The 19,703-nt window shown below is 46.4% G+C and overlaps 1 protein-coding gene across 1 annotated transcript in view; it reads left to right on the top strand.

The window, feature by feature from the left end:
* FBRSL1 (fibrosin like 1) overlaps window positions 1–19,703 on the top strand; it is a 534,150-nt gene that overhangs the window by 460,861 nt on the left and 53,586 nt on the right. Inside the window, exon 7 of the mRNA XM_084272242.1 lies at window positions 16,058–16,103. Within this exon, the coding sequence (XP_084128368.1) occupies window positions 16,058–16,103 (46 nt within the window). The remainder of the gene's footprint in view (window positions 1–16,057; window positions 16,104–19,703) is intronic.

Raw genomic sequence — 19,703 nt, 5'->3', positions numbered from 1 at the left:
TTATGTTAAAGCTTAGTCATGTTTGGGCAAAAAAAAATAAAAATATACATTAAGTGCCTTAGATTATTTTCACTGCTTTTACTCAGTATGTGCACTTGCACGTGCCTATCTTGAGAAACATCTAGTAAAATATGTATTTTAAGTGAGCTTTGAAAGTGGCTTTGGCTCATTGCGTGTAGAGCCGCTGCACCTTTTGCTTTGCATTCTTGCAGAGCTAGGCAGGAGATGCCGAGGTCTGATTGGAACCGCTGAAGTGCGTAGGAAACAGCAGTCCTGGCTCCATCAGCCATCTGCTCCAGGTCCAGCAATCAGTCACCAGCCAGGGGAGCAGGGGAAGGAGCTGCGGGCGTGTTAGTGGGGAGCAGCAGCAACAAGACTGGGAGGCAAATGGGAAAAGAAAAATTCCATTTTCTGCAGTCTGCCCAGTGCAGAGAAGCAGATGGATTGGCAGCAGCATGCCAGATTTGTCAAGGTGTATTTGGTATTGTTTTAGGAAAGGAAAAGAACAAAAAAATAAGCCTGGGGAAGGGCATACCCAACAGAAGGTGCACACGTTTGCTTTGGACTGATCTAGGCTATCTTTGCTATAAGATAGCAGCTCCATCCACTGTGGTTATTCCTCTTTATTTTCTCTTTCTTTCCTCTGCTCATTTGCCAAAGTCAGCACTCCCAGATTGTTTTACAGATGAGCTGAAAGCCACAGAAATTCAGAGCCTCATCAGAATTTTCCTAAACTGTTGGCTATTGAAGCCTACATTTTTAGCTGTGCAGGCCTTTCCATCATTTTATTTTTTGCAGGAGAAATAATAAACACAGCATTGGTGTAGGGAAGTGCTTCAGCTACGGGGAGATTAAGCACATACATGGAGCTAAGCGTTTGATCGAGTGCTTTTCTGAATACACTTTCTAGAAAATTGATGTCCTTTTTACTGCTCTTGCTAAGCTAATCAGGAGATGCTGGGGTCTGATCAGAGCCTTTTGTGCGTTTTCAAGATAGTGTCTCTGGAGGATCATTACACACATCCCTCTGCAGTGAGTACAAGGAGATTGTCACCAGGAAGGTGTTAGTCACTGTGTATTAACATGCAGGATTATTCTGCCTCTTTTTTCACCGTAGGCTTTTCATCTTCTTACTAAGCAGGCACAGTCATGTCTAGGCTAACATCACAAAGCTTTCTTATAACACTGCATCTGGTTCCAGAAACTAAGCTGCAGTGAATTGTGCTATGAGCTGTTGGGTGACTTTTGAAGGGAGGTATGGAAGGGGCACTGGCTTCAGTCACTGTAGAAGCTGAGGGGAGATGAGCCAGGAGCAAGCCCCAGGAGCTCAGCATTCGGCTCCTGAAGGCACAGTTGTCCAGGGGGGTTAATGACCCGGCAGCTGAAGAGAGCTGTTTCTGTCTGGGCAAATGAGCAAGCACATAATTAGCCAAAGAGAGGTCGAGTACAGCTTGCACTCCTGTTCCTTCCAAAAAGCAGCTCCTGTGCAAAGCTGGTGGTTGAACACACACACCAGTGATGTTCCCCTCCTCCAGCTGGGCGAGCTTTCTTCTGTCCAGAGCCAGCCTGGTCCTTTGGCAGGCCATGTGTGAGTGTCCTGGAAGCCCTCCAGTCAGTGGCTGAGCATGGCAAGCGTTAGCTAGTGACCCAAAAACATCCTCCTCGGACTTTACCATGAAGGGAGAAGGGCAGAGCTGGGTCAGTAGTGCTCTGCTTGTTCACAGGTCCGTGAGCAAACACAGAAGGTTTTAGAACACACAACCTCTAGCAGACATCTACTGTTCACCGCAGGCGAACGAAACTTTATGGGCGCCATCATATCAGCACATATGGAAAATAAACCTAGTAATTGCCCTGCAATTATGCCTTATCATAACAACTGCTGTTAGATGGACCGTTCTGCTGGAGTACACCACCTTCCTGCTATGAGGCATGCATCTAGAGTTCAGCCTTCTATCTTTCTTGAGACTTGCCAGACTCCAAATCTAGTAGCTTCTAGCACGCAGAGCCATGTTTTTGTTGAAAATAGTTGGGTACTGATGCAAGCCAAACACTGGGAGAAGTTTCTTATGGTTTGTGCATGAGGAAATGGCCTGGTTTTGTGGTCAGCAGTTGGCATGGTATGTATTTGACTGCTTTAATGTTTTTTGCAACCCCACCCAGATAGTTGCTGCAGTACAAAAGAAGTAAATTTGGAAGAGCTGCATGGGTGTAGCTGATCACATGTTCACCCTATTAGCTTCAGCTGGCTTGTAGAGTTCTTGTACCCAGAACATGGAGAACACACAGCTTTTTGAAATAAAACTAGCAGTTCCCTAAGTCAGATCAGTTCATGTCTGCACAGATGGTTTCTCAAGTGGAGTTGCCAGTAACATCATCGTCAAAGGCTTTGAGTGACGGTTTTTGTTCATTTGGGTTTGGGGGGTTTTTTGTTTTGTCTCTCTGATTGCAATTTTTCCTTTCTGAATACAAAGAAAAGAGCCAAAGGAAAGTCAAGAGGCATTGTACAAGAAGGAAAAGATTATAGCAGGGAGGCATAATGTATTGGAAGTGAAAGACCATTCCAGACTATTGGGGATTTTCTCAAGAATGTGAATGTACACATCTAGCAGAAGAATGGGAAAAGAAGGGCTGACGCTCTGTGGGGCTCAGACAAAGGACTGTATGTAGGTCCTTTCCCCTTCGCATCATGTGGTCCATGGAAATTAAATTGTACTCTCAGTGCAGGGGGCAGTTCCTGTCCAGAATGGATCACAGCATGATGGTGACTGTAAAGAGATTTTCTCTTCTACTACCTTGCTCCGTGGAGCATTTGCTTGAAGAGCGTAATTAGAGTAAGCATCTGGAAAAACACACCAGGCACAGATAAGTAACTTACTAGAACCCAAGTGTATTTTGGTCTACAGTGCACAATAGAAAAGAAACTGAGACGAGCAGTGTCAAAACTTAATTTCTTGTGAAGTTTTTCTCTCCATTTCCTGACTTACCTTGCCTTAAGCACACACAAACCTCCTTCTGTAAGGGAAAACATTAGGGTATTTAGATGCCATGAAGGAAGCTTGATTTAAGAGGAAACTTTAAAAAGAGAACGAAGATCTGTCTGGTGAGGACAGGAAAGATTTCCATGCTTTGGATGGAAGCTGGGCAAATCCATTGGCCCCGGGGTTTATAGTGTGGCTGGCAGTGCCACAGCTGCTTTCTGAGGGAGCTGGGGAGGTGTTGAAGGAAGCTTGTTGTTGGCTGAGTAGTCTTACACTGAGAGGGCAGTGCGACACGGGAACTGAGAGTCTTTTAGGTTTTCGGAGACAAGGATGAGAAGATTGTTTGTGAAAGCAACTGGAATGGGGCATGGAAAAATCCAGGAAGGCTGTTTTACCCACGGGGTGAAACTCTCTCTTTGGTTTGGACCGTAGCCAGTGGCACAGAGTAACAGAAACTTTCGGATTCGTGCATCTGCTGCTTGGCCAGTCCTCACTGGAGACCAGCAGAGCAAACGGAGCTGCCTGTTCTGGAACCATTTTAGCTAGAATCAGCTCCCAGAAGACGGCTGTTAATAACTCATGTCTCACCAGCCCTCTCCTCCTTCACTCCACTCCCTAAAAACTGGGCTGAGAGGCTGTGCAGGAATTCGGGCTCTCTGGGGTAGGCCAGCAGCGAGGCGACGGGCTCTTGCTGAGGTCATCTGCTAAAGCCATCGCCAGTCTGCACGGCAGCCACGGTTCGGCCGCGTTTGAACGCCGGACCGACCTCTCTGTCTATTTTAATGCTTTAAACAGGGCTGTGAGCGTTCAGTTATTTGTACAAGCCTCCTCCAGGCATTTGAAAAAGACTTCTGTTTTCCAGAAAAGAGGAAGAAGGAGGCCAGAAGGGACTAGGTGGGGTAGAGTAGGGGTTAAGCGATAGGGGAGTAGCCAAAAAATAGGTTTCTGGGTGACTGTGGGCAGACACGGTGCTGCACGTAGACTTGCTAGGGCTCCCCCCACACCTGGTATTAAATCAGAAAAAAGCTTTCCACCTTCTGTTGCTGGGAGTTATGCTCTTTAGAGCTGAGTTCGACAGTTGTTATTGCAATTTTGTGGTGCTCTTTTGATTTACAGCTGTTTTTACGACCATTGAGACAGCCACAAATCGAGGAAATCTCATAAAACAGAGAGTAAACGTCTCCTTCACAACCCAGGCAGAGTTTTGGCATCCGTGCTTATTCCATAGAGCAGGATGTGTAAACAATATTGTGTCCCCTGAGTGGCTGATATCAGTACAGTTAAGTGGTAACAGCTTGAAAAATGCATTTCTCGTATATTAGCGGTAAAACTCGAAATGGGCCCCCAGGCTAAAGTAAATTGGTGACATTTTGCAGCAGAAAGGGGAAAAAAAAAATAAGGGCAAGGATTGGAAATGCGGAGCCCCAGCTTTGAAAGCAGTGGGACTGGAGCCAAAGTTGGATTTATCTGCATTATTGCAGTACGGAAATAAATGGATCCACCACACTTGTTGCAAAGCATATCTAATTGGAGAAGACAGATTATATGTCGGCTGCAAACGGTGGACTGCCCCCTTCACCGCCTTCTTGCACAGAAGATGAGGTCAGTTAATGCCATATTTAATCAGAGTATAATGATGAGAGCTGCTTTCTTGACTTACTGTAGAGCAGAAGAGAAATACTCGGAGCCCCTTTTCTGTAACAAGTAGGTGTGTGCATACCACTGCCCTTGAATGAGCAAGGGGTAGGAAGCCAAACGTTTTGCAGATGTGAACCATAGTCTTTCTTCCATGGGTTTTTTCCTTCACAGCCTCCATCTGTAGGGAAATTCATATGTTGTCCTGGTTCCCCCTTTTAGGTGTTCTTAACCCCATCTGTTGGGTCTTCAAATACTACTGCACCCCACAGTGTGCCTTCTGTTGTGGGTGAGGGTGTCCACGTGTGGGAATGGAGCTATGAGGAACAGCCAGTCCACCCAAAACTTTTTTTCCCTTAAAACATGGAAACAGAAGACGCTGGAGAGAGGAGGATTGATGGGCAGACTTGATAATGAAGTTAAAAGAGTCGATCTGATAAACACCAGAGAGACAGCTTCTACAATTTCACCATGTTTCATATTGTTTACCTAATGAATATTTGATGTTTCCTTCATGTATAGAGTTGCTGTTATCTGACTGGGGTGACGGGAGGTATCATCGCCTTGTAGCTTCTTTGTTCGATTCCCCAGGGGTCTGCTGAACGTAGCGCATGATGGTCCAGCTCAAATTAATCCAGTGTGTTTGTGGAGGAGAGCTATGAGAAGACCTTGTGCAGCTGCCTACTCCACAGAGCCTGGCAGGGAGTTTTCAAATAAAAAAGCTGTCGTTCCTTTCCTGTGCTACTATTCAGAAAACTACTTGCCCGTTTCTAATTAACCTAATGGATAATGTTAAAACATGGGCATCTGCAAGGGTTCATAGACCCATAATCTGGGTGGTTCAGGAAATAGTTTTCTCATTGGATCAAGAGAGGAAGAGAAGGCAGATGATCATTCATTTTTGTTTGCTTTTGCTTTCCGGTGCTGTCTGAAAAGAGCTAGCCTGAAGATGTTCAGTGAGGCTGTGGCAGTCCTCTTCTGTATTTCTGCAATTTCCCTGGGCAAAATGGGAATGGACGTTCCCCAGGATCACGCAGAAGCTTGGCGCTGTTGGTGGTAGAGCTGCAGTGAATGGCATTTTTATCCAGAGGTTATTTGTTGGATTGTTTACTGCTGTGTTAATAGAAAGGACTGGGCAGGAGGTGGCTGCAGTGTTTGTTTATGAATGTCTTCATGTTGGTAGCATGAAAAGTTTTACCTTCTGGAGTCACGTTGCCGCACAGGAATCTCAGCTCACACACGTATTACTTTTGAAAGGAAAAATCAGACTGTCTTGTTTGCAAGAACTGAACGTGAAAACTTAAAAATACAAAATGAGTGTAGACAAATTTAGACACCCAGTTTGGTTTCCTTTGAAGATGTATTAGGTTTTAAATCTCTTCCGTATGAGTCCCTTTAGACTTTATTTTGCACTCTCCTGGCACAGGGATGAAGGTGGGGGGCTGCAGCAGGTGCTAGCACTGAAGTAAAGGAAGAGCAGTGCCTGAACCATAGTCCACTCGAATCAGCAAAGCTCTTAAATCACTGTGATTAGGGTGGATGAAGTGCTGGGAGAGGGCAGGGCCGGCGCTGCTCCAGTGGGGCTCACACAACTGCAATATGCATCTTGTAATAATAATCTCTCCTACACATCATTCTGCTGGGATGGAATATTTTCCAGTAAACCTCTTAGTGAGGCTGCTGAATTAAGAAGAGGAGATATTTCGTAGGTGGTGAGGCCTGAAACATATGGTCACTGCAGTTGGAGCAGGACCTGCTCCAGACTGCCGATGCTCCGGCACCCAGGCACATCCTTACACCCAGGCCAGTGGACCCACCTAAGAGCTCTCACTCTCTTGGGATTTGCCTTCGCGTTCTGTGTGAATGCACCCAGCACATTGTAACTTTGGGTGAAGCCAGGGATGCGTTTTTGTGTCCAAACCAAGTCGGTTTCTGTATGAAAGGGGAGCCCACTTCAGAAACCCCATCCTCCTGGATCGCACAGCTGTGAAAGGAGTGGACCTGGGAAAGAACAGTGCTTTTGTGCAGCACAGTTATGTGTTTAACATAATAAATGTTTATTGTCCTCTGGAGCAAAGGAGCAATAGGCTAAATTATAGCCCGGGGAGGGAAAGCTAGAATCATGAGGTATAGGCTGTTAATTATCTTTTTTTTTTTAGCTGTCATAATGTACTGGTGTTTGCCAGCAGCTCACCCCCTCCCACTGCTCCATTACCTCCACCACCACTATCTCTAAAATATCTGCTTCCAGTACCACTGTGCCCTCCTCCTCTCTGGCCTCCTGCTCTTTCATTTGTAAGGCATCGCCGGCCTCCTGAGAGATTTGTGACTTCTCTCCCAGCAGCCGCTTACAGTGATAAAGGCCCTCAGACTGCCTCTCTCTGATTAATCAGCCCTCGTGCAGCCTCGATAGGGTGTTAATTTGTAAACTCAGTGGACAGGCAGCCGTGATAAGCCTCCGCAGCTGCTGTGTGTCTGCCGGGGGGATGGGAAGATAAGGCTTCAGCCCTGGGATGCAGCCAAGAAATATTTTGGAGCAGTGAATTAGAAACAACAACAACAAAAGAGCCTTCTGCAGGGGCACTCCTTTGAGGTTGCTGCGGGTAATACAGCAAGTTTCAATAGCGACGGACAAGAGCCGCCTTCCAGATAAGCTCCCTGAACCCCGGTCCTGGAAGGGGCCACATCAGGATTGCATCCGTAACTGGGAGCTTCTGTCAGAGGGTTGTCCGTGTGTTGTGTGTGATGATCCGGGCTGGGAGGACAAAGCAATCTTCTCTGTATCTCATGTATTTCTTGCAGTTAGCCCGATCCTTTTCAGAGAATTTGAGGCGATTTGTCAGAGGGCTGTCTGGGCATGTCATCTGCAAAGTGGGATGAACACAAAGGGCAGCCAGAATAACATCAGTGTCAAATGATTTTTTGAGCATCCCCCAATGTTTGCAGTGACGTGGTTCACATGAAGTGCTATACAGGGTCCGCTACGTATCCATCATGGGGATTAAGAATGGGAAGATAGCATTTCTCCTGAAGAGCAGACCATCCTGAGTGGTCTGAGTGAGAGCAAAGTGTGGTGTTAAGTTCTGAAATGCCTAGGCAGACTGGAGCAGGGGTGTATTCTGCTTACCTGCTCACAGTGGTTGTGTGAATATTTCTGGTGTGCTCGTACAATTTTCCCCTTCTTATTGAATCAATAATGTTGTCTTCAAAAATTGAAAAGAGAAGATACTTCACTGAATTTGCATCAGCTCTTTGGTTCAGCTGAATCCTAATGATTCTGCCATTGTTGGCCTCCCTAATTGTTCTAATATTATCTGACAACACGCAACAGACCATGGAAGCGGTTCCTTCCCTGTCTGCCAGTGCAGGTTGTTATTCAGTACGTTTGTGAACTGCAGCAATTCTCAGACAGACAGTGACCTTTTTATGAAATCAAATGTCTCACAAAACCCTCTCGGTCTCCAAACTGTGATTTATAGCCATTTGTGTTGGAGAAGGCTGCAGGTGGGATTTGGGTGACACGTAATTGGTTAAAAGATAAAATAAAATGAAGGTTGCCCTGCTGGTACCGTGATGGCAGGAGCTACAGGAATGAATTGCTTGGCAGCGCAGAGCCTGGCCCTCCTCCTCCCGCCCTCCTCCATCGGTTGCCAAGTCCTGTCTGGCAGGCCATTACAATGATAAATGCAGGTAGCTGGCAAAGACCACAGCTGAGAGTTTGTTCTAGCGTGCCAAGCCCTGCTTGGCATTCCCAGTTGGTGCCAGCATTTGCACTCTTACTCAGTTTGACGGAAACCAGGACATGAGGTGTGAATTTATGTCCGCATCCTTCCAGGAGAGAGTTGGGATAATGAAATGCCAAGGCAGCCCTGGGAGCAGCAGAGTAATTTGGTAGGTACCAAACAACAGTCTGCCACCTGTCATTTGCGGCGCAGTCCCTGCTCTCCCCCATCACTCTTCCTACAATGCAGCCTTTGAATTGTAAGAAGTTTTAGGTAGTTCTGCAAAGAGCACTCGCCATTGCGCTTGATTTAGTGCAAATACAGAACCGTATCCCAGCCAAATAGATAGCCTGGCTAGATAGTTTCAAGCTGTAATGACAATAATACAAACTACCCTACTAGTATGTTACACAGCGTGCCCAACCTTTCCCTCTCCTAGCAGGTTTTCCCCTACATTTGTAGCAAAAGCTAAATGAGTAATCAGGTCTGGCGTTGCCTAACTCGGTGTCTGGATAATGGAAAAAGTTTAAATGTGGAATTCCAGGTGGAAAAGCCTGCCTACTGAGGAGGGGATCAGCTCTTGGGGAAATATAGGAGGTCCCTGTTGTTTGAGATGTTTAAAACCAGATCCCCCAAAGCCCTTTTCTGAGTGTATTATGGAGAATTGTTGCTGCCTCTGCCCTGCAGTGAGAGGTGCAGTGACACCAGAAGAGGACTGTCCCCTAGATGTCCTTCATCAACAGGACTACCCAGAAGCTAAGCTGATGGTATTGTCCATGGGCAGACGTAAAAGCAACCCAATGTGAGAGACAGCACTATCTACTACACAGTCTGCTGCTGCTTTTTTCCTGCTACCCATAACTGGCACTCACTTGGTGGGAGCAAGCCAGAATGGGGAGCATACAAACCTGGAGTAAGGGGAAAATCAGTGGTGGTTAGGATGGAAGACAGCCAGGAGTGTAAAATCAAGGTAGGTTTTGATAGCAGTTTGGGAGCTGAAGTTTGAGAGAGGAGGATACTGAGATACAGACCAAATGCACCTTAATTTACATTCGGGCATGCAGGCACAATAACGTTAATCAAGTATTTTGGCTGGGTTTAATGAGGGACAGCTGGAAATTTTCCTTTCTGGTCAGTGTCTCTGCAAACAGCTGAGGGATGTCTTGCAGCTGTATGACCAGCCTTGGTGAGGCCCAGGAACTCCCTGGCTTCCTCCCTTCTCCTCCTTCATGAACTCTTTTTTTTTTTTTCAGTGCATGCATTTATTTATTGGAGCTGAGCTGGGAAGGAGAGGGAGTTTGATCTTCTCCTTTGGGAGACAGCAACCGCTCAGAGGAAGATGAATCATAAAGCATGGCTAATGGAGGGAATAGGAAGGGGAAAACTCTGGGCTACAGCCATTCTCCAGGGGCTGGAGGGATGGATTGGGAAGAGAGGGAAGAGGAGTTAGCAAGCCTGTGCCCTGAGGCTCTGATAGCAGACATGCTGTAGGTCAGGTATCCTGCGGCTTTCGGAGCATTAGGTCACCCTTGGTCATGGTAAGAGGCACATCTGTGCAATAAGCTGACAGACCGCAGCAGCATATGTTTAAGAATTACAGTTGCTGCTTAATCTAAACTAGTTTGATCTATCCCAAAATGGTTGTAAAATGATGAGGAACATGCTCAGGATTCAAAATGGTGTTATTTTAAGCTTATCTCTGCCTTGCCAAAATAGAAGGTCCAAACCAAAACCGTAACGTTGAACTTGCAGAGAAGCAATGGGCTTGGCTCCCCTTTACCCTGCACTAACTGGATCAAACTGTCTGTAGAGCATTTCCTTCAGTGCTTTCCAGTCAGCATCCACTTCGCTTTGCTTTCTGTTTGCCAGTGTGTAAATTCAGTGTAATTCACCAGTGAATTGGGATCGGTGATCTCTGCTTCTAGGATCTCTGTGGCCTAATTTAATTCTCTGTTCCCAGACTTGTGCTAGCTTCTCAGAGGGGCTGTTGCAAAAAATAGTCACGGTTATATAAACTGCTGAGACAAATAAGCGTTCTTAGGAGAAAAAGTGAGGAAGAGAGGAGTGCGTTGTGAAAGGCCTTTTCCAGGACTGAGGTGGTACTGAATATGCATGTGTGAAATGAGTGTGGGCTGGGAAGTTAAACAAGTATATGTAGCTCCATCAGAGTGCAGCCCAAGGAGCTTTTTGTTTCTAGTGGACCTTCTGTAGAGACAACTTTGGTGCAAGATATGGAAGACCTATCAATACCGCCTAGAGATGCCTTGGATCAAAGTTGAGCTAGAAGCCTCTGGGGTATTTAAGGCATTGCCAATTCAGTAAGTAGTTGCCTCTTCAGGGTGTTTGTGCTGCACGTTTCTCTGATTTTAGGACTCTTGTTGCTAGAAAGCTGGAGATCTGGTGTTCATTCTTGCTTAGGGAATATTATTTCTTATTAGTCCTTATTTGCACTGGACTTCAACAGCTAGACTTTCCTAAGTTCTCTTGGCCATCATCTGGGACTAGATTTTTTCAGAACAACCTGGTCACAATTCAGGTATCTAAATGGGTTTTTGGGGATGCTCCATGCTCAGTAACAGGGCTCGGGTTGGTGCCCCAAGGGCAGAGGCTGAGTGCTCAGCCCTCTTGGAAGCCCAGGCTATAAATTCCATGTGAGGGTCTGGGAGGGAAGGGGACAGGTGAATGTTTTCGCAATTGGGAGATAATGACAAAATGCAGCGTGGATTTGTGGCAGTGCAGTGTGTATCCTGTTCCCTTTTCCTTAATCCCAGCCACATCTGGTTTGTGCCTCGTCCCAGCCAGCCCTGTACCACAACGCTGGATGTTCTAAGAAGGTGTCACAAAAAGCTAGTTCATGTACTTCTTACTCTGGCTTGTCTTTCCATGATGGTGCATGAAATGTCTGACTTGCAGGTCCAACTTTTCCTTTGTCGTCTTAATCGAGCTGTGATTTCCCTCCAAAAGTCATCCTGGGTTTGAAAGACTGTAGGTTCCCTTGAACCAACCCCTCACAATGCAGGCACTGTTACCCCTGGGTTGCTTCTATATCCTGGGGCATGTTGAATACCTTCTTGGTCTTAAGGATGAATTTTGCCTGGGGGGGTGTGTGCATGTGTGTATTTCTAGGCTCCTTTTGCACCTTTCCAGATGTATCCATTTCCATTTCCTATAGAAGACTCACAACCCAAACAATGCCTTCCTGTTTTAGTTATTGTTCTCATGTTACTGACTGAAGGGGTCTGGGATGAATGACTTGGGGAATCAATTGGAAACTTAGTAAAGCAGTACTGACGTGCTGAAATTCTCCACTAGACAAGCGATCGAGTGGCATTGGAGTGGTAGGTAGAAGCGGGGGAAACGGATCAAAGGGAGGAATGAAAATTGATCCAAAATTTTCAGGTAGCATCCATGCTTTATGCTGAAAGTTTCTCTAAGCGAAACCAGCGCTTCTGGTTAGAATATCTCCTGGAGAAGGGTTTTCTTGAGAGCTTTTTAATGCTTGCAAAGTTCAGTAACTGTGAAAACAGGCTCTCTTGAGACAGGCTCTTGGCTGTCTAGAAGATAGGCAGCCGTCCAGAAATAAATGTAAACTGTTTTACTGACTCCTTTTCCTTCTGCCTACTGGACTGGACTCAAATTTAGAGGGAGTCCTTGCCTTTTGCACTATACTAAACATGGGTACCAGGTCCCTACCACCACACGCTCTTGCTCCTTGTGAACCAGAACTGGAGCCATATTAGCAACTTCACAGTGTCCTGTGATCAGGGACCTGAAGTATCAGGCTTGGATCTGGCATTCGGTGCTCCGGGAGACTGGCACGAAGATCAGCAGAGCTTCTGTTGTTGGTGATAAGGAAAGGGGTTTATTCCCCGTTAGCCGCTTCATAGGCTAGAGAGAAAGGGGAAAAAAGTAATTACTGTGAGACCTGGTGGAGTTCAGAATGCTGTCTCTGTCAGATGATGTTGTTCTGTTATATATAATCATTAAATTATTAATCTGTAAGAGCTCTTGTATGTTCAGCTGCCTTGGGTTAGTGAGAACCAGGATGAAGGAGGCATGGACTTCATTATGTACACCTTCAGAGGAGAGGGTGTGCTACATCCTTTGTGGTTACCACCTCACATTGTGAGGAAAAGGCTGCCTTTGCTAAGCTCTTGGTGCTGAAAATTGAATCAATGTTTATATGTGCTAGGTTCAAGGGGAGGAAGGATGAGGGGCTGGAGCACCACTCCTCTGCTTGCTCTTCACAAAGCAGAAAAGGGTAGAAACGTTGTTTTTCTCTGCAGAGTATTCAGCCTGGTTTCAAACTGTCACAGAACTGGGTGGGGACATTTTCCTCTTCAGATCTGGCATAGAAAATAAAGAAAATCAAAACGGGGCAGAGAGCTGCTAACTTGGTTGAATAAACCTCAAAGGGGGGACCTGCAAGGCTTGGTGCAGATCTCAGCGTGCCATCAAAGGGGTGATGGGTCTTGAAACATTCCAGCTATGTGAGAGGCTACCTCAGCAAGTGTGCTGCTCTCCAAAATCATGGGGGGTGTTTCTCTTTTGGGGCAGACGTTAGATCTGCCTGCAATGCAAAGGTTGGTCCTGGGGGCGAGGGTGGGACTTCGCAAGCACCAGCTTTCATGTGAAAACATCTTGGGCTCTGCGGTGGTGCTCCGTGGGATGGGAGATGAGCAGCAAACCTGCAAGGGAGGTAGAGATGTCTTTCTTTCCTGTGAGCTGCAGCAACAAAAAGGGGTTTGGGTGACGGTGAAAGATTTGGGGAGCACAGGGAATTGCTCTAGCTGCCCTCCTCCCTGGGGAGGTACTTCAGGTGGAGACAGGCAGGAGGCAGTGGAAGGGGGAAAAGAAACTTCTCGTTTTATTTTTTAATTAAAAAAGTGTGATTTCCTGGGATGGCTCGAACCCACCCACATAAAGGACTCCCAATGTCTGGTTTTGCTCACAAGGGAAGAATTCCACTTTTTTTTTTTTTTAATCCCTTCTTAAACATATGCAAATGATTTGCTTGAAACAGCAGAAAATTTGGGAGGGGACTTGTTTTAGCAGGCACATTGGTTTGCTGGATTTTTTCACTCATTAGCGGGCTCCCTCAGACACATAGGTTATATTGTACGCTTCCTTTAAAGGGTGACTGATGGAATTGAATGATGTATTCAGGCTCTTCCTCCCCCAGCTTCCCTCCTGCCTTTACAGCAGTTTGCAGAATATCCTATAGCACAGGCAGTCACTGTTTCAGAACAGTGCTCATGCCAAAAACTGCTCAGATCTGGAGCTAGAAATCACCAGAAGTGAGAGCAAAAGTTGCTGTAAACCCTAGGTGTGAAGGTTTGTGTCTGTAAACTGTGGCTGTGGTGTTGAAAACGCTGCTCTGTAAATGTTGACTCTGATTGTCAAAGGTGGTGCCACATACTGATATCAGGAGACGGAGCAGTAATCTGTCTTTAAAAGTGTATTTTCTTGCTTGACTTCCTTGAACGTTATTTTTATATGGTCTGGACCTGTACCTCTGAGATCTGTAGCTCACGATTAAACAGTGCCAGCCTGTATTAAAACCCCAGGACTGACTTTTGCAGAAGGCAGTGAGCTGGTGGTTGCCATAAAGCAGCATCACCCAACGTTCCAGACCAGACAAAGCATAGCATAGCTGGGGTGGCTGCAGCTGCTGGAGCGGGTCCCACAGCCGGGAGCTGCTCTGGATGGCACCCCAGAGACAGGGCGCTCTCCCGAGCAGGCTGCCAGCGAACGGGCCCATCCCATGGGCTGCACGCCCCACACCCCAGAAACCCACACTTGGCATTCATGGCTCAGCTGCAGATTTACTGCTTGGGCTTCAGTGCCAGCCACGACGAAGTTCCACTGCCTATAAAATGGGGGAGTCTTATTTATCCACCTGCCACGTGGCCTAGTGCTCACGGAGCATGTTGAGGTTAGGTCCTGGCTTTGTGTGAGCTGTTAGTATGGGTGAGTTCCCAGGGCCTGCAGATGCGTTCTGCATCCACGGTGACTTTGTGTTGATTATAAGTGAAAAATCTCTTAACAATGGGTTGTAAATTCAGAGTTGGCTGTCAAACGTATTATGCACCACTGTTGTTGCTGTTGTGTGACGCTGTTACACTTTCTTTGCAAACCAGCCTAGGCAAAACCTTGTTTAATCCTGGTTCTTCCTCTCTTTAATCCATGCAGTGAAGGGATCGTGCAGGTAACTGATTTTCCCTAAGATTTTAGGATCCTTTTGCTGAGCTGTGTAACGATCATACATGCCACAGCTACACGTGCAGCTTTGTCGTGGACATGATTCAGAATTTTTTTCCTATGTGTCTCAGCCTCAACCTATTTTTCATGTTGTTTTCCCTCTCTTTTTTATGCATTTGCATTAAGAAAGACATCCAGTGCTTGCCGTGCCACTTTCCTTAGAAATAACATTAATAGATCACTCTTTTCTTGCTTCTTACTGTATCACATGCAGATCTTCTTGCATTTTACTATTTGTTTTTTTACCTTCTGAGTCGTCATTTAAAATATGTACATTTAATGATATAATACAATTCATAGTGTTCTTTATCATGCAAATCTCCCAAGGCACCTTAGAATAAAATCAATAAAATCAGAAAGAAAATCAACTCAGTTCAGCCATGTGTTGAATTAATTCATTTGTTTTTAAAGCAGAGCCAGGGGAGAAAGGCTATTTTTTTTTCACTTTGAGTGTCCTTTGCTCTCCAGCATTGTACTTCACCCCATTTTATTCGTGCAACAGTCAGTGCCAAAACGTTGATGACATTTTCAGCTATCTTGAAGATGGTAGTAATGTTGATCGTGCTCCCTGCTCCCAGATCAGCTTTGATTCTGTAGAGGCTACTTGCTATTTTATCAGATAGCGAGGAGGAAAAGCTTATGCTGAAATAGGTTGACTGTTTGATATCAGCGGGGGGAGGGAAGGAAGCAATCAAATTAACTCATAAAAGCTTTATTTACGATGAATGGACTTTTTTCCCTGTCTGTCATTATCATCTCGTCTGTAACCCAGTGACCCTGATTATCATGAAGCTGTTTACAAGGTTTAGGTTAATTGGATTTCTTTAACTATTTCCCAGAGCTGTGAGGAGCACAAATACACTGCCGTGGAGTTCAAACAGCATAGTGCAACCCAGTTTGCAAGGAGACAGGCTTCTTCCAAGAGGAAGTCATCTTATTTCATACTCAACTAAGTGCATAGCAGCATGTACCTATCATTTGGCATAATATTAAATAACACCCTCTTTCATACAGATGTGTTCAGTTGCAACTTGTGTTTCCAATACACAAATTACATTTTGCATGTTCAGCAAGAAATGAGCTTATTTTCAATGAGAGAGGCTTTGAAATGTGTTTTGTTTTGTTTTGTTTTTCTTCAGCTTGATAGCAGTTTCACTGGTTTTGTTTTTTTATATGAGGAATCATGGATAAAATAGCTGTGCATTGCATGGCTGCCTAAATAAATGAGACAGGAGGATATAGTTGGGTGAGATCAGGACAGTACTTGTATACGCTTTGCTTTCATCTTCTTAGGATGCATGCTTGTTCTTTAATGGCACAACATTGCACCCTCCAGGTGCAATGTGTAATTGCAGGTCTACAGATAACCGACTTGTTTTATGAGCTGTGTTTTTGTGAGCAAGCCTTCCTAAATTCTCCATCAGTATTCCTCACCCTCTCTTTCTCTTTCTTTTTCAGGCTTCTGTAGGCTCTGAGAAGCTGTTCTCTCCTGCAGCAAATAAAGGTAAGTGATCTGGAGAAATGCTTATCTTTCCTTATCTTGGAGCAAGAGGCTGGAGTTGTGAATCCGTATCGTGCGAGTATCAGGATGTCGGTTTTGCCAGCGCCTTTAATTTTGCCACACACATTGTTGTGAAGATGGGCTTTACAGGCATGGGATGATGAAGTTAACATTTAGAGCTGCATTGTCTCAGTGTGGGGTTGGACTTCTTCCCTACCAGTCAGATTTGTAACAAATGTCCTAGGGAGAGGGATTATGGACAAAGGAGTAGTCGGCCTTTTCTGTAGGGAATGTGCTTTTCCCTCTAATACAATCAAATCCTCGATTCTTTTAAACGAAGCAAAATTTCAGTATCATTTGTATTCTCCTTGCAAAGGCTCACACACCCCTCTCCTGCCGCTGCTCACGGAGCATTTGTGTCTGTACGTCTCTGCTCTCCAAGACAAGGCTCACTGTAGGGTTTCGGTTCACAGCTCCCACAATTACTATTAATTGAGTTACCTGCGATGCGCGCTGGGTGTTGCTAAGAGACTGCGCCGGTTCAGGTTCCCCTCGGGAGGTAGGGTGACATAGCTCTAAATACCACAAGCCTTCCTCTGAGGGCTCGGCACAGCCCTAAAGCAAGGCTACTCCAGTGTTGTGTGTTCCCAGGGTGAACTCAGCTGAGATGGATGCTGACTGAAAATACTGAGGGAACAGCCTCGGAGGGCAAAGTGTGGTGTGTAATGGAAGGCATTACACAAGGAATGGCTGCACTTTGTCATGCAAGGAGCTTGGTGGTGTGGCTCTAAATGAATTGTCAGGATGTGTGGCTGCTCTGCAGCATTCCTTGCGTTGAGCAGCAGAGTAAGATCAGTTCAGAGTAAGATCAGTTCCGAGCAACAGTGGGTGCTAGGGACATGCAGATACCCCACAGAGGGGAGACGAGGCCCACTAATAAGAAGTGATGAAATAACTTTCTTGTATTATGTCAAGAGGGCCAAGGAAGAAATTGTTTGCAGTTGTATAGGAGTAGGTGCTGGCCATGGAAAGGCGTTTCGGTGGTGGTGTGCTCCATCACCTGGATCCAGGCCCAGTTTATAGCTGGGTTTTTTAGCAGTGGTAAGCATTAGGAATTCTCTTGCTTTCCAAGCTTAGCAGTTTTTCAGTTCCAAATGTGGAAACCGATGACAAGCCCATTATGTTATTACATTTGCAGATATTTTTACAAAAGTATGCAGCTTTATCTGGGGGAAGGAGAGAAGTTTAAACAAATGGTGGGGAAGAACATTTCTCTTCTCTCAGCCTTGGCTCGTTGTTAAGGTAAACCAGATTGCCCATACGGCACTGCCTCAGCAAAACAAGAGTCTTGCCATCCTGCATAAATGCGTGGCATAGAGATCTGCTGGAGAAGCTTCTGTTGAAGCGTTAGCAGCTTTGTTGGCTCCTTCTCGTGCGGAAGCCTGAGCTCCCCCATCCCTTCGTATCACAGAGCAGCTCAGCAACATGAGTTTTCAAAATACCTCCCTATCAGGAAGTTAAATGTGCGAATGGCTGTGAATTTGCTGGCGTGAAGTCTGTTCACGGCTGTTTATATCCCCGAGTCTGTTCCCGTTTGGTGTGGTGTGGGTGTAGACATTGCCAGCTTTGGGAAGAATGGGGGTCAGGGCATGATTTTCGTCTCGGGCCTCTCTTATAGCCTGGCCGTGTACGGGTGGAGCTTTGATGCTCAGCACGGGCTGCGGTCACGGGCAAGCTCTGCTGGGGCTACCTCAGCATTTGGCACTTGTGTTGAGAGATGAGAGAGACTTGTTTCAGTGAGATGTTGTGCAGAAACCCAAACAGCACTGAATTCTATCCCTCGCCCTGTTACCGCTCCCACAAGGCAAGAGCCAGATTTGTCTCTTGCACATGTAAATGAACGCCGCTCCGATGCAACCGGGCTCCGTCATGCCATATGGCTGGGAGAAAGTGACTTTCAAAGCGTTGGGCTTAAATTCCTTTTGTGAGATAAGAGCGTTGATTTAAGGCCCCTGTTCTCCGGGGCTGGAGCCGCGGTGGCTGCACAAGGAGGGATTAGCTCGACACGGTTTCCCGATGGGCACACGCATGGCAGGGCACGTGCTCATCCTCTCCCATGGGCATTTGCACTATGCCCTTCTTTTGTAAACATCGTGGCCTTTTTGGAGAGATATTAACTAGCAAATCTGTAGCGTCTGTGCTACAGCTTTTATTGAAGGTAACCAGGCTCTTAAAACACAATAAAGTGGATTCATTGTCTGGTGCAACTCCCCCTGTTCCCACAAACTTTCCCTGGGGATGTGTTGGGCCCAGCGTATTTGTTTTATGCTGTCCTAGTTGATCAACAGCTTAGCAATGCAATTAAGTATTAAGATAGACGGGTTTCGCTTATTCAGGTCTGCAACAGCTGTAAAACATAACCTTTGACCATATTTCAGAGCTCCACAAAAGGCCTGAGGAGCAGCGGCTTTTGTCTGGGGCTCTCTGGGTAACGTTTGCCTTTGCCCCCTCCCTGCCGAGGCCGCGGCGGTGGCAGTGCTCCTCCTTTTGACACCGGTTCATCTGCAACAACAGATGCACAGCAGAGATGTCCACTTTGGGGACCGGCTGCTATTATGCAGCTGAGAGAGGTGTCCTGACCCAGGGTGACCTCGGTAGTCACAGCTGTGAAATAGGCTGAATGGGGCGCTTGGAGCTTCCAGGAGAAGGGAGATTAAATCTTCTGTGTAAGGAAATAATAATTAAAAATAAAAGCAGAGGATCTCTGATCTGCTGTGCTGACAGGTCTTTGTTTTCTGACGCAGAAAAGCGTTTGTTTAGCCAACTTGTCGCTGCAGCAGAGTTACAAGGGCATTTGCTGCCAAGAGCCGGGTGTTACATCCTCCTGGTGAATAAATCGATAAACAAATAATAAAGGTCTGTTTGCTCTCTCATGCAGCTCCTTTTTCACAGGAATCTCCCAGCCAGACCTTTGCTTTTTATGAAGGGCAAGTGCCGGGCAGGGCAGGGGAGGCGTAGGCGACAGCCGGATCCATCCCTCCATCCCCAAGTGGGTGGATGAGGCAGAGACGGTGATTGATAGGAGAGCAGATGTGTTGTGGGTCTGAGGAGGTGAGAGGAATCCCTGGAAGGACCTCTGCCTGCCTGCTGTGATGATGTTTTTAAGTGCATATGGGGTGGGCTCATTTGTATTTTAAGGACTTGAGTGTGGCGTTCTTGCTGCTGGCTCCCTCCTGCAGTGGGCTTCCCTAATGGGTCTCGCTGGGTTTGCTCCAGGCCTGCTGTACATCAGGGGAAGCAGGAGAGCTGGTGTCTTTTCTACCACAATAACCTTGTAGCTGGTGGAGGTGCTACCTTACGAGATGGAAGGGGTGTCTGGGAGCATCAAGGGCATCAGCCAGGATGCCTCAGGCAGAGCTGGACCTGCACATCCACATCTGCCCCAAAACCCCGGGCACGCTGGGTAGCAGCAGGGGTGAAGCCAAGTACAATTGTTCCTGTCTTGGGATCAAAATCATGCTGGCCATGGAGGGAGGACTGTAATCCAGCTGTCTGGTGGCACTGAACAGTATACTGGCCAGGACCCAGCTCTGCCTCAGGCCA

The sequence above is a fragment of the Gallinula chloropus genome (assembly GCF_964237585.1).
Source record: "Gallinula chloropus genome assembly, chromosome: 17".
NCBI lineage: Eukaryota > Metazoa > Chordata > Aves > Gruiformes > Rallidae > Gallinula > Gallinula chloropus.
The sequence above is the reverse complement of the archived record's forward strand: the minus strand, read 5'-3'. Positions and strand labels throughout refer to the sequence as shown.